Here is a 13627-nt window from a genome sequence, read left to right as displayed (position 1 = left end):
TCATTTTCACTTTAACTTGTGAGCAGAGGAGCGAGGACCCTCTTCCTTTCAGGCTGAAAAGAATCCAACTTCCCTCCGGATTAAGCCAATTTTCTACGCCCAAGTATGTCAAATGGTTTGAACTAAGCAGATGCACATGTGCGAAGCATTGTCTGACGTCACGGACGTCGCCGTCCCGCGGGTCCACCTTGGGCGTTAACAGATTCATGTGTTCTGTTATGACAACGTTTCTCATCTGAGACAGAGAGGACTCAAACGGGGGGGAGTGGTGGAGGAGAGAGGAAGGAAAAGAGAGGAGGAAACTGTTGTTCACAAGCTGTAAAAAAAAAAAAAAAAAAAAAATCACATAAAGACGGGCCGCTTCAGCTCGGCTCGCCACACGTGTTGCAATTAACATGCAACGGCATGCTTCGCCGGCGGACCTCAAAGGCTACGCTGTGATGTTAGGTAGCTGGGCATGCGGTTGGCGGTGGGAGTGTAAAGGTCAGCCGGGGCGACACACATACACACACACACACACACACACACACACACACACACACACACACACACACACACACACACACGCGCGCACCCACACACATCAAGCACGGAGTTCATCGATGTCAGGTGGCCAGTTGGAAACAGGCAATGTTTCTGCTTGGACTATATCGCAATGCCTCCTCTCTCCATTGCACCATTGTTCAAAGTCCAGTATCGAATATAATTTTCCTTTGGGTGTAGTCGCTATTTCTTAAAGAGGGTATTGTACTTTGGTAGAGTTTGTCGTGTCACCCAGACGGACTCTAGGAAAAAAAAGTCTCGACTTGTTCTCCTGAGCTGGACTTTTCATCGTAGCTTGCTTGCCGACGACAGTGGAGCCTTGTTATTGATAGCAAACGGCCGCACCCTTTACTCAACCAACTGCTTTGGATCAATGCATTCATGATCCAGGAGAGGGGAGCGGAGTCGGGAGTCCGCAGCCAGCCTGTATGGCTGCCTTAACCACCTCGACACTGCAAGCAAGGCTTAAAAGTCAAATCTGCTTTTGTGCAATAAACTAAACTACTCTTTCAGAGGTGCAGCCCAAATAGCTGTTCAAAACTATCCAATAGGGACTCATGGTGATTGTGATCGTCACCGGTTTGGCTTGGGGCGCCTTTCTGAGTAGTTTGCATGCACTCGCTGTGCGCACATGGGAGTTTCTCTTTGTTTCCTCCCCAAGACATGTGTTAGAGGATTACCTTTTTACTCTAAATTGGCTGGAGATGGTCCAGTCCAAAGTAAATGTTGATAAATCGTGAGTTTTAAAACAGCTGATCGAAAGGCAAGCAAGTCCATCCATCTATTGATAGTGAGATCAAACCTTAATGAATGACTTCACAATCTTCCTTTTTTTTTTTTTTTTTTTTTTACTGCCTATTGATAGTTTGATGCAAGACTATTAGATCAAAATATCATCAGCTTATCTGCTCGCTTCTTTAGCTTTACTAATGATGAAGTTCGAGACGTCAAAAGTAATTTATGAGACGTCACATTGTAATTATGAGAATATTCAGTTATCTCAGAAGGCTCTTGTTCCCAGTCATGCAGTTTTCTTTCATTTCTCTCTGCTCTTCAAACGTCTCAAAGGGAAATGGTATATTTTATTTCATGCTTCAGTATTCATTAAAGACATCATAACAATATAGCGTTAACTTTTTATTTTCTTCTCCAAAACATGCATTTAACACCTTTTAGAGCATATCGAACGGTCTTTACAACATAAATGTCCGTTAACGTGTCTGGACAGACGTTAATGAGAGCCGAAACTGGCGAGCAGATCTGAAGGTGTTAGCATTTCTCCCGTCTCGCTCTCGATTCCAGCTTCATTCAAACAAGAGATCCGTGTCTGTTAAACAAAGTTCACTCCACCCATATCGGCACAAAATACAGCTAAGTAGTTTTGACATAATAGAATTTTTGTTAACTTCGGGAATATTTTATTGCTCCATTTCATGCGGCGTTAAATTGCTTGAAGGGCCGTTAAACCTTTGAGGAAAGCGTTTTTTTTTTTTTTTTTTCTTTCCCAGCACAAACACACAGCGATCCAGTTCGTTCGGTTCCAACTTCTGAGCGGACCAGTACGAGCTGAAACACTCTCACATGGCTGTCTCTTATCCGCAGCCAGCCGTGTCTCCAGACAGAGTTTTTATCGGCTCGTAAAAAACCTGCAGCCCTGATAAGAAGTATTGGTTGTTGCACAGCTGACAGGTCGACTTGATAGGAGGGAAGGGAAGAAAAGGAACTCGGGGGCAAATCCAGCAGGTTTGGTCACTGTCGTGATTACAGTCCAATTTAAAGAAGCATTCACTTTGAAGTTTCTAACTGTGGGGGCGAAATCCAGGATGAGTGGGGTGGGGGGGGGGGGGGGGGGGGGGGGGGGGGGGTCCTCGTTTCTCACTCTTGAGTCTGATATACTAAAGCTGGAAAAACAGGCACAGTCGTCACATTGCGTTGGAAGCTGATCTACTAACGCAGGGGTGTCAAACATAAGACCGGTGGGCCAGAACCGGCCCGTGTGTGTCAAAGAAAACAGATTTTTTTGATTTTTTTTTGTAACACACAACACAACCCGAGTGGTGCTGCTGAGATGTGAGTGAGATTGTAAACATGTGCATAATGCCACAACTATAAGAGACGTTTTTTGACATTTCATTGTGTTGTGCACCAGAAGGTTTCATTAAAACTGTTGGGATTGCAGTCATTTTAGGTCCTAATTATTCGATTTTTTTGGATAATGTAAGACATTTTATAACCTGTACTCTGCGCCACATCAAAGAAAAACTTTAAAGTTCTATTTTTGCCGATCCGGCCAGCTCGAAAATGAAAACTGGGCTGTTTGTGACCCCTGAACTGTGTTTGACACCCATGTGCTTACTGGACGCAGTGCAGATTACCTCTGACACTGAATTAGCACATTTGCCGGCATGAATATGAAATATCGAGTGACTCAAAGTACCGGGAGGAGTTGATGCTAAAATGCAGAATGTGATTTACTATCTCTGAAACAAGAGAGATGCGAATCAGCTCAGCTTCAGCAGACCTGCTGCTTCTCCTCACATCCTCTCAGCTGGCTCGCCACGGCTTTTGTTTGCGAACCTTGACTTTCCAAACAATCTTTTCTTTTTTTTCTCCCCCCCCCCCCCTTCCTCAACTCCACATTTTTGTCTGCTGAGCTCCAGTCTCTTCATGGTGCAACAGCAAACAAGGAAGTGATACCATTTTCAGCTGATCGCTCTTGTGTGAACAGGCCTTAAAGCAAACAAAACCCCTTTTTAGGATCCTGTTCTCACAATCCAGCACACGTTCAGTAAATCAGATGCTCTGTCTTTTATTTCTCACAGGTTGGCGAGGAATGACGATGATGAAGAGGAGGCGGCCCGCGAGAGGAGGCGCAGGGCTCGCCAAGAGCGGATGAAGAGCCGGGAGAGCGAGGAGCCCAGCGGCCAGCCCGACGGTCTGCTTCTGACCAACAGTCACAGGTGACACGCAGACCCTGTCGGCGTTAACGATCCCTGCTCGCCGCTTAGAGGTTACCCCTCATCAATACGTAACCAGAAAGTGAATAATGGCTCCCGCATTTCTTCACATCCTCTTCTCAATCTTGCAAATTTGGGAGATAATTTGCACACTTCTGACACCTTTTGTTTAGTTTTTTTTTTCTTTTTATAAAATAATTGAAGCCTCTTCGACTTGAGTTACCTTTGCAAAGCATGTCAAGCTCTCCGAGGCTAAACTGGGGCAGAACGAGACTTGAAACACTTTTCTTTTTCTTTTCTTTACTTTTTTTTTTTTTTTTTTTCCTTCAAACAATAGGTCCTTGATCTGAGACATTTTTACCCAGTGGCAGGCAATTTTGGCAGACTAAAGTAACAACTGTGGCTGCCAGGCTTTGTCATCCGTTATTACCTCCGCGAGGTGGTTGAATAGGCTGTCGGACTTTTTAATGATCCAGAAGACTTGCGTTAAAAGCGAGAAGAACCCTGTGAAAAAGCAGATTGCTTGACGGTGACGTCACTGGTCCAGACATGGTTAATGCTAATTTGCCCAACATGATGATGGTTGTGCCGTTTTCTAAAAGTAGAGTAACACAACGCTGTGGGGAAAGAGGATTTCAGACTTCACTTTGATAAAAGGAACAAGTGCATTAAATGTGAACATTTCCAGGATGTACTCGTATGTCGTTGCACTAAAACAAAGAGAACATCTTAAAGTTGTTATTTATAGGTTTGGCCGGCCTGGCCCCGTTGAGATCAAACACGATTGTGTGAAGCCCCTGAGCTCGAATGAGTTTGACACACCCTGCTATATAGAACCAGCGAAAACCTAAAAATTCGCAGATGTTTTTAATGTTCTAAGTTGCTGTTGCTGATCAGGATCACTTGTTGCAGCTATTTTTATTGGAAAGTAGCTGGATACTATTGATGCCGCTTTTACATCCATTTAAATCTCCTTGCTACAATGTTTGCTTGTAAATTGATCGATAAATCATTTTGTCTTTCTTTCTCAGACGTACAACAAAACTTAAGATGATCAGTTTCTTTCTTGACCTTAAAACTGGACCTTAGCTCCTCTGTACCGGCTCCTCGAAACTCTTAAAGAATTATAGGGATATTGAAAAACAATATCTTGGTTTCATTTTATTTGAGCATCGTATCATAAAGATTGGTAATTTAATGAGACAAACAAAAAAACTAAGTAATTTATATATATAAATGTGCTGGTATTCATTTATTTATTTTCTGTTGTTAACTTGTAACATCATTTGTCTATCGAGCCACCTTTGTCCAATTGTTGCTCACTTGCTCACTGAAAGTGATTGAGCAAAGACAGTTAATGTTTTTCAGTTTCACGTTCAACAACACCACATCTTTTACATTTAATCTGCCTATAAAATTAACATTTCGCCCTTTAGTAGAAAACCCAGGTTGTGTCGAGAAGAATGTTTTGAGAGTAATGAGGAAATGAAAATAAGAATAAAACAAAAGCAAATTGTGTTGACAAATTGTACAAAAAGTGGGGGCATTTCAGTTCATGCTCATTTCTTTGTTATTGTCTTATACCCAGGTTTTCTCAAACAGGTGAAACAAGCTTGGCCGTGCTGCCCATCCCACAAATAGACCGTAGACCTTAGTTCACTCTGTTACAATAACACTAATACGTCCGCTTGGTTTCCTACAGATCTGTTCCAAATTATTCAAAAATATTTTGCTAGACTTGGAACTGTTCTTCTTTTTTGACGTAAACTCATGAGTGTGCCTAATTTGACCTCTTTTGAATGTATTTTTTAAAAAGTTTGAACAGTTTTCAGCAGTTTAGATTTATTAACAATTCTACACTTGAAGAAGCAAGTTTAAATTGGTAAATGTGAGAAATACAAAGTTGATTATATCAATAAAATATTGATTTATAAATTGGGTGAACTTGAATTGGTGCTTTCTTTTCATCCCAGTTGCATCGGTGATATTTTATAGATTATGAGGCTTACCTATCGTGTGCCATCCTCCAAACTCCTTAAGTGACGAGTGTCGTAACGCTGCATGATCTCACAGCTCTCAATCAGACAAGCCTGTCGTATGGAACAAAGGGGCCAGCCTTCGCTCTCTATGCAGCGTAATGAATGGCCTGGGTCACAGTGGAAGTGGTGGGCCGCTCGGACGTCGAGCAGCACAGACGCTGCTTTGTGGTGGCGGACGCTTCGCTCCATGAGCTCAGACATGCTTCCTGGGTCGCGCTCACAGCGGGAGGATTGTACGCAGGGGGTTGCTGAGACGGGAGCGAGCGCTCGCTGGCCGCTGACGCTGGCATAATGTTTGCCAGGCTTTTAGGTCGGAGACGTCTGAGTCACGGTTTTCGGCGGGAGGTGGAAAGATATTCATCTGGTTAAAACACATATTGTGAAGCTCTGATTAGATATTTTCATCTGTCATTTTAATAAATGCTACATTTTGCATGAAGCTCTTTTATAGTAAGACCCTGTAAAAAAAAAACTTAAGTCTAAATTGCATGTTCATGAAAATAGATCGCACTTTCAGTAAGTGTGTGTGATGTGAATAATCGGCTTATGATAATAGGGAAAAGGACGTCTCATACAAAGATTTCAAATAAGAGTTTGCATTGATTATTGCTGGCATTCGCCATGAAGTTGATAAAGGAAGTTTTCAAATTAATTAGAATTTTGCCAAAACAAATGAAACAAATCACAAAATAGGAGATGATCTGTCGCAGGAATCAAAGCCTGATATTGGTATATTTAATAAATATTTGTCATTATTGTCCACATTCGAGCTGTAAGCTGACAAATACATGGCGACAGAAGTGTCTGTGGTCAGATAATATCATACATTCACTTTGCTCGGCTTGCATTCTGTTAGCAGCTGACGTCTGCGCTGACCTCAGCTCTTCCTCCACGTCGGCAAAAAAACTAAAGAAAACCCACAAAGTGAAGTGTTTGTCTCGTCTCTCTCCTCCCAGTGTGACGGAGACGGTGTCTGTGAGCAGCTCGTATGGAGGCGGCGGCGGCGGAGACGAGGAGGAGCAGGCCCTGTTGGACCGCATGGCCAAACGCGAGGAGAGGCGGCAGAGGCGCATGAAGGAGGCGCTGGAGAGGCAGATGCTGGACCCCACCGCCACCGAGGGCAACGGCGGCGACGCCGCGGAGAAAAACAGCGCAGAGGAGGAGAGGCCCTCCTGGCGCAGGGGCCGCTACCGCGACTATGAGGCCGAGGAGGAGAAGACGAGCAGCTACGGCTCCAGGAGCGAGGAAAAAGTGAGAGACGAGCCCAGAGAGGAAGAGGAGGCCGCTCCCGAGGCCCGAGAGGAGGAAGACGAGGGTGTGGATGATGTGCAGGAGGAGAAGGTTGAAGTGGTGGAAGACAAACCGAGGAGGTCTTACTTCAGAGAACAGGTCAGTTTCCAGTGTGGTTCATTGATTTTTATTTTTATCCGTTTGGTTCAGTTTGCGACTAATAGCGCCTGCAAATGTGCCGCTTGTTTCTGTAGGCGTCAACCGAAGAGCCGACGATGCACAACAAGGTACGCTTGTTTGTCTCCCGTCACCTCGTGACTTCACATTCCTGAGCCGTTCGCGGAACTTCCTTTCAAAGAACTGCTGTAATCCTTTTTCGTAGGACCTCGCTGAGGAGGAAACAATAGTCAGTGAGGGTTCGATTCAGGCCAAGTCAGCAGATTGTGAGAAGGATGCGGTAGCGTCAGGGGAAGCTGACGAGGTACCCGAGGATGATAATGTAGATAATTCATCAGACAACAGGCCTATGTTACTAGGAAGTGAGGCAGAAGAGGACGTTGAGGTATCAGAGATACTGCACTCAGAGGATAATGAGGTATCATACCTGCGGTAAGAGTTTGAGTAGAGGTGTGATGCACGGCACAGAGTCTCTCCCCGGGTAACTTCAGTGCCTTTGAGAATAAACTGAAATATTTTGAGACCAAAAAAAAAAAAAATCTCTTTTCTTCAAGCCACTCTTGTTGACTTGTTGTGGATTATACCGGAGCCCGGCGCTGAAATTACCCGGACACCTCGCGTCGTCTCGTGCGGTTTGCTCCACTCGCAAACCGGCGACAACCGAGACGGCGTTTTATGAGGCGCGGTTTGCAGCCGTGCGGCGGGAGTCTTGATAAGGTCAATGTGATGCTGCACAGAGTGATCGCACTGTTTGTTTTGTTTCTTTACTGCATGTTGTCCACCTCGGCCGTGAGAGCTACAACACATCACGTTAAACTGAATCCACTCCAGCAAAACGCTGCGACAGCGGCTCCTTAAAATGACCTGGATACTTCCACTCAAATATATTTCACCATGCGACATGCAACGTTAGATTATGTACTAAAGTGAGAATAAACAGTGGTGCGAAGTATCAAGGTACAAATATATTTTCAGGTGAAGTATATTTTAATATTTATTTTTCATATAAGCTTAATTTTGCTCTATTTGAACCGAGATATCAATACGTTTTTTTCTCATATTCTTCATTAGAGCCACAGTGAAAGGATCCAAAGAGCCGACGTCACAGTGGTCGATTTTTAAATGGACTTTTAATTGAAAAGCCACATGAATGAACATTCATTTAAGTTGCTACTTTCAATCTGCAGTTGGTTTTTTTTTTGGTTTGTTTTATTAAGCATCTAATGGCTTCTTCAGGTCAACATTTAACACATTGATTTCTCGTCTCTCGACGACAAACCAGAATTACCCTCCAATGCTTATTGTGCAGTTTTTTTTATTACGTTGAACAGGCGGAAGGAAGAGAATTCTAATGTAAAACGGTCGATCTGTGCTCGCTTCGCTATATTGGACCTGCGCATTCGGCGACAGATATGAAATGAAAACGGCGTGTGAGTGCAGACAGCAGTGAGAGGTCGAAAAGATCCAGCTGGAGACACTCCCCGTGTGATCACATGTTAGCTAATCCTCTGTCAGCGGTAATTCTGGAGTGGATGCAAGCGAGATGTGATGTTCTGTTATTTTTATTTGGGGTGTGCTCTCCTTCTCTTTCTCTCATGCGACATCATGTGATGCCACATGATCCCGCTCCAACCACCACACGGACACACACATACCCACCCCTCACACTCCCTTCTCTTCTCCCCCCACTGTCCTGCCTAAACTCAATTATATCCTCACACACTTTGTTTTTGTGTGTGTGTGTGTGTGTGTGTGTGTGTGTGTGTGTGTGTGTGTGTGTGTGTGTGTGTGTGTGTGTGTGTGTGTGTGTGTGTGTGTGTGTGTGTGTGGCTGCAGGTGAATGAGAGGGGCGGAGCCCGGGAGGAGAGGGAGGATCAGCGGAAACACAACGGAGGGCTGCACGAGGAGGCTGCACCCAAACAGCACAGGAAACCTGAGCGGACCGTCAGGTAGGCAGGAAGGACAGGCATCAAACGCATGTTTTCACAGTTTTTGTTTTGGGTTTTTTTTCCCCCTCCTCAGATGCGGCAATATTTTTCTTTTTAAAAATATTTTCCAAACATTCATCAAGTCTGCAACCGCCTCGAAAGCTTCTCAGTCTGAAACCAATATGAAAACGTTGTGCTGTTCCCCTCAGTGAAAGAAGCCGAAGCGTTACGGCTGACAAATCGCTGTCCCACTTTATGCGGCTATCAGAGCCTCGCTGCGCTTGACCGCCGGTGGAAAAGCACCTCAGTAACTTAATATTCCTGACACAAAGGTCAGCTGAAAAGATCACGCAACCCCGGATCTCTTCTACCAAGCGGGAGGAGAAGAAGACACACATTGCTATGGTGAAAGATGATGTGAAGCATATAGGATTTACATTTGCTGCCTCATCACCCTAAACCTGGAATAATAAATGTATTGTTAATATTAGTCTCCAAGAATGGTCACGCAATGGAACAAGCCCATATTTTAACTCGTCATCAACTGCAGATGTTACTTCAAGTTTGTGAAACAAGATTAAGATTATCCGACATAGTGATTGAATAAGCTCATCATTCGCTGTGGTCAGAGCTGCCCGTCCCTGGACGACATGAACTGGACATGAGAATGAAGGCCGTTGTGCTGTCACGTGCTACAGGTTCACCTTTACAGTGTATAAGATCAAGCATGGTGTCATGATTAATGTAGTAAGTAAGCCGAGGGTCCAAACTGGCCAATTGAAAATGTGATCACTTGACCCATAAAGGGTTAAAAGTCTTCTGCACTGTGGAATTTATTTTGAAAATCACAGACGAAACTTCACAAAGGCGTAATTTTATCATCTGTTTGTTTTATCCCTTAATCTGGTGGATGTGAGAATCCTGCAGATTAACTGAAAAGCACGTCTGAGATGCATTTTATTTGTTCGACGACGGCTCAGTTGTGTGTTTTTGTGTTTTTGTTGTTTTTTCATACGTCGCCCTAAGTGAGCCTGCTCACGAAAACTCTGGCACGAAACTTGAGGCGAGCTGTAACCTGAGCCTCGCCGAGGCGACTGTCGTAACCCTTAAGCGAGCGTCTGTGACTCTTGTGTTTTCGTGTCCCGGAAAGATTGAAATTGTTTAAATATTCAGTCGGGGATCGAGTGTCGAGCTTTTAACCCGCCCGCCGGCTTTGCATCCTGAACACGTTTTCCCCGTGTGGTCCGCCGCAGCCGCGGCAGCCTGCGCTCGCCCGACGGGTCCGCGGGCGACGACCAGGACGAGGCCGCCCGGCTGGAGGCGGAGCGCAAGCTGGAGGAGCTGAAGCGCCGCCGCGATGACGCGGAGAGCGAGGAGTTCGAGAGGATGAGGCAGAAGCAGCAGGAGGCCGAGGTCGAGCTGGAGGAGCTGAAGAGGAAGCGAGAGGAGAGGAGGAAGGTGCTGGAGGAGGAGGAGAGGCAGAAGAAGCAGGAGGAGGCGGAAAAGAAAGCCAGAGAGGAGGTATTCCTCTTAGAAGCCCTATTGTCAACAGTAACTTTTTATTTGATCTTTTTTCTGTACTTTTTCTTCTATTATAAAAGAACTGTGAGGACAGACAACAGAAATGGAGAAAACCAAAGTTTTTTTTGTTTTTTCTTTAAACCCTTTCACTCCTCCAAAGTCACAGCAGGTTTGGTATGCATGCTTGAAATAGCCATAACTCTTGGACTGTTTATGATGTTAAAAGAAATCCCAGAAAGCAGAGACATCAGCTTTACATCAATGTATTGGTAGGACTGTATTCAGTCAAAAACACACAGTAATATAAAAATAACTACCAGATATTGAACACTGAATTCACTGAATTGCGCAGCTTGAAAATCAAAATCTATCTAGAAATGAAAGGGTGAACAAGTTCATAAAGCGCTGTAATGTTTACATAATTCTATGTATTGTATGTGTTTTAGCATAGAAATTACAAGTAAACAGCCAAATGAACTTCAGGCATTCGATCAGCATTACACATGCAGCTGATTATTATAACAAAACGTACTGTCGTTATTTTCAAATAGTTTCTGTGAGCCGGCGACTCCCTATTTGTTGTAGATTGGGCGCACAGCTGTGAAGCAGCTGTCTTCCTCCGCCTCCTGAAGCTCAGTTACTTTTTTCCAAACCTCTTGTTTACCGGAGGAGGGGAGCCTCATTACTTCTCAACTCAACGGCAAAGATCTCCGACTGTTAAGTCACAAGCTGCTTTCATGGATTTGTGGAGCCAAATAAATGTTAGCTTATCTTTTTTTTTTTTTTTTTTTTTGTAAGAGCTGCCGTCTGGTTGATGCTCGGCATTTTTACTTTGTCCCGTGATAAGTGATAAGTGCCTCCGTCTCACATTATTAACTCAAAGAATTCCTTCTAAACATCAAAATTGGAGGTGAAAGCGATGAATGATTTGTTGATTCTCTCATGGAGATCAATTAAAATCAGTAGCAGACTAGATTATTTTTACATTTTAGTGACACTTGATCCCAACAAGATTAATATCATTACATCATATTATTCAGCATGGATTCCAATGCTCAAATCTTTCATGCATGTGGTCCATCAGAGGCCAAAAAAATCAGGAATATCTGACCCGACAGTCTCTATTTAGAGCCACTGGTGAGATTTTAAGAATCACCCATAAGAACGTGAGCAAAGAAGCGCAGAATGACCAGCGAGCCTGAAGGTGAAGTTACAGCACGTCACCAACCTTACTAAAGTCCTAACAAGTGAATGAAAGGAGAAAACGAGGTGACACGGGTGTCATTTAAAATACATTTATTATTCCTCATATTCTCTCGACACCTTCGTGCTGACTGAGCCGTTACACCTGCGTGAGCTCAAACCAATGCATCACCCTCACGCCAGCGCCGGCGTGACGTTATCTCTCCGTACGTCGCCGTTATCGCCACTCAACCCATCCGGGTCCCCACTTGTAACACACATATGTCATTCTTTTTTCTTTTTTTTTTTTTCCCCTTCCCTTTTCTAACAACCTCATCTTTATGTATCTCAAACGCGATAACCTCCTCATCGCCTTGTGTTCCTGTCTTTGATGAAAGCTCTGCTGTCACTTGTTGTTTTCTCTCTCTCTCTCTCTCTCTCTCTCTCTCTCTCTCTCTCTCTCTCTCTCTCTCTCTCGCTCCCTTTCTCTCCGAGGCCCCCGCATTCTCGCTTTTACCCCGACTGGTCGTCTTTTGTTGATCTTGGCTCCGAACGTGGCGGCCCGTCTCTCGCTATCTGCCCCTGCACTTCTTCTCCTGTGTGATGTTAATGAGGCCTTTTGGTTTGTAATTAAAAGATGGCCCAGAGATACAAAGAGACTAATTAACCGAGACAAGGCTGCTGGAGAGGCCTGATATACTGCCAAGCACCAGTCCTCTTCTGAATACAGTACAAACGTTTCATACATTAGTTGTTGTAGGGGGGGTTTGTTTAGTTTTTTTGTTTCCCAAACTGTTGACCGTCGGCATGCCTGGAGGTTTTTCCTGAGGCGGTCACTGTAAATAAGAATTTGCCCTGCGTAATTTAATTTGTTCCTGACCTGCTCCATTGGTTAAAGTAAGTAAATCAATTAGAAAGTGGCATGGATCTATTTGTTTTGGGTTCCCGGTTGCTGACTGCCCGTGACGTGGCGCTGTGTTCGATGGTAATTGATGTCGATATTAGCGCTGCTTCGTCGTTCCACCCTTTTAATGAATTCTGTGGGTTCAAATGTGACAATGTGCTTGTTTTTCCTCCTTCCTCAGGAGGAGAAGCGGAAGATGAAGGAAGAGATTGAACGGAGGAGAGCCGAGGCCGCCGAGAAGAGGCAGAAGGTGGATGACCCTCTGGACGGAGAGGGCAAACCTTTCAAGTGTGTGAGCCCCCGGGGCTCCTCTCTGAAGGTCAGTCCCCCCACACCTCTGACCCTCTCCGAGCTCCACCTCGAGGGTCCTCCGCTCTCTCCCGGCGCGGAGCGGCGGTGACCACAATCACTGCACATTCGATGTCTTGTGATTCCAGCTGAATGCAAATCTGCTGTACAGATTTTTTCAGCTGGGGCTAACTGGCTAATTAGTAAGACATTAGCTTCGTGGGCTGCTTAAAAAAAAAAAACCTCGCTGTCCCCGTCTGACATTTAAGCGTTTCCAGCTGGCTTGTTTTAACAGAGGAAAACTTCAAAGGGGTCTCCAATATGCGCTTGATGGCTACATCGATGATATAATGTTCAACCATCTGCTGATCAATGTAAAGACATAAAGAAAACGCGAGACGCAGCTGTCTTTGCTTGTATTGCAAAGTAGAGCTTGTTAGGACAAGTATTTGAAGTATAATGAGAGCAAATGTGAAATCAAGCTTTTTATTATCCGTATAAAACCTGTTAGGCTCTCTGACTTTGTGAAGTTGTTTTTTTTTACGTCATAGTTTTGGTTTCAAACGTTCGGAAAAGAGAAGGCAGGTGAAGGTGAAAGTCTTGTGGATTTTTTTGTTTTTGGGAGCGTAACTCCCCGAGATTGCCAAGCCAAGCCGTGTGACGGCTGGCCGTTGTCGCGAGACACAAGTTCATCGGCTCTCCGTCCATCCGTCTACACCTTCCCGACTCTTTTCAAATGGAGCCTCGGCGGCCGGGCCGCTCCGGCCAGCTTCCCTTACAGGGATTTTTCTTTCTTGCGCGTGCAACAGGTAACATTTTGATAAGAAACGAGACGATGGTCGTGAGTGTGCAATTGGT

The 13627-nt window shown here is 44.6% G+C and overlaps 1 protein-coding gene across 2 annotated transcripts in view; it reads left to right on the top strand.

Annotated features, from left to right (window-relative positions):
- The window catches only part of cald1a (caldesmon 1a), a 60485-nt gene that overhangs the window by 34817 nt on the left and 12041 nt on the right, over window positions 1–13627 (top strand). For both annotated transcript variants that reach the window (XR_013936498.1, XM_080492300.1), the window contains exons 3-8: window positions 3366–3503; window positions 6496–6928; window positions 7024–7056; window positions 8783–8895; window positions 10128–10395; window positions 12663–12800. Coding sequence is in view for 1 of the 2 variants with exons in the window: in XM_080492300.1 (XP_080348426.1) it covers window positions 3366–3503; window positions 6496–6928; window positions 7024–7056; window positions 8783–8895; window positions 10128–10395; window positions 12663–12800 (1123 nt within the window). In the remaining variant the exon portion in view is untranslated. The remainder of the gene's footprint in view (window positions 1–3365; window positions 3504–6495; window positions 6929–7023; window positions 7057–8782; window positions 8896–10127; window positions 10396–12662; window positions 12801–13627) is intronic.

The sequence above is a fragment of the Lipophrys pholis genome (assembly GCF_963383615.2).
Source record: "Lipophrys pholis genome assembly, chromosome: 22".
NCBI classification, from domain to species: domain Eukaryota; kingdom Metazoa; phylum Chordata; class Actinopteri; order Blenniiformes; family Blenniidae; genus Lipophrys; species Lipophrys pholis.
The sequence above is the reverse complement of the archived record's forward strand: the minus strand, read 5'-3'. Positions and strand labels throughout refer to the sequence as shown.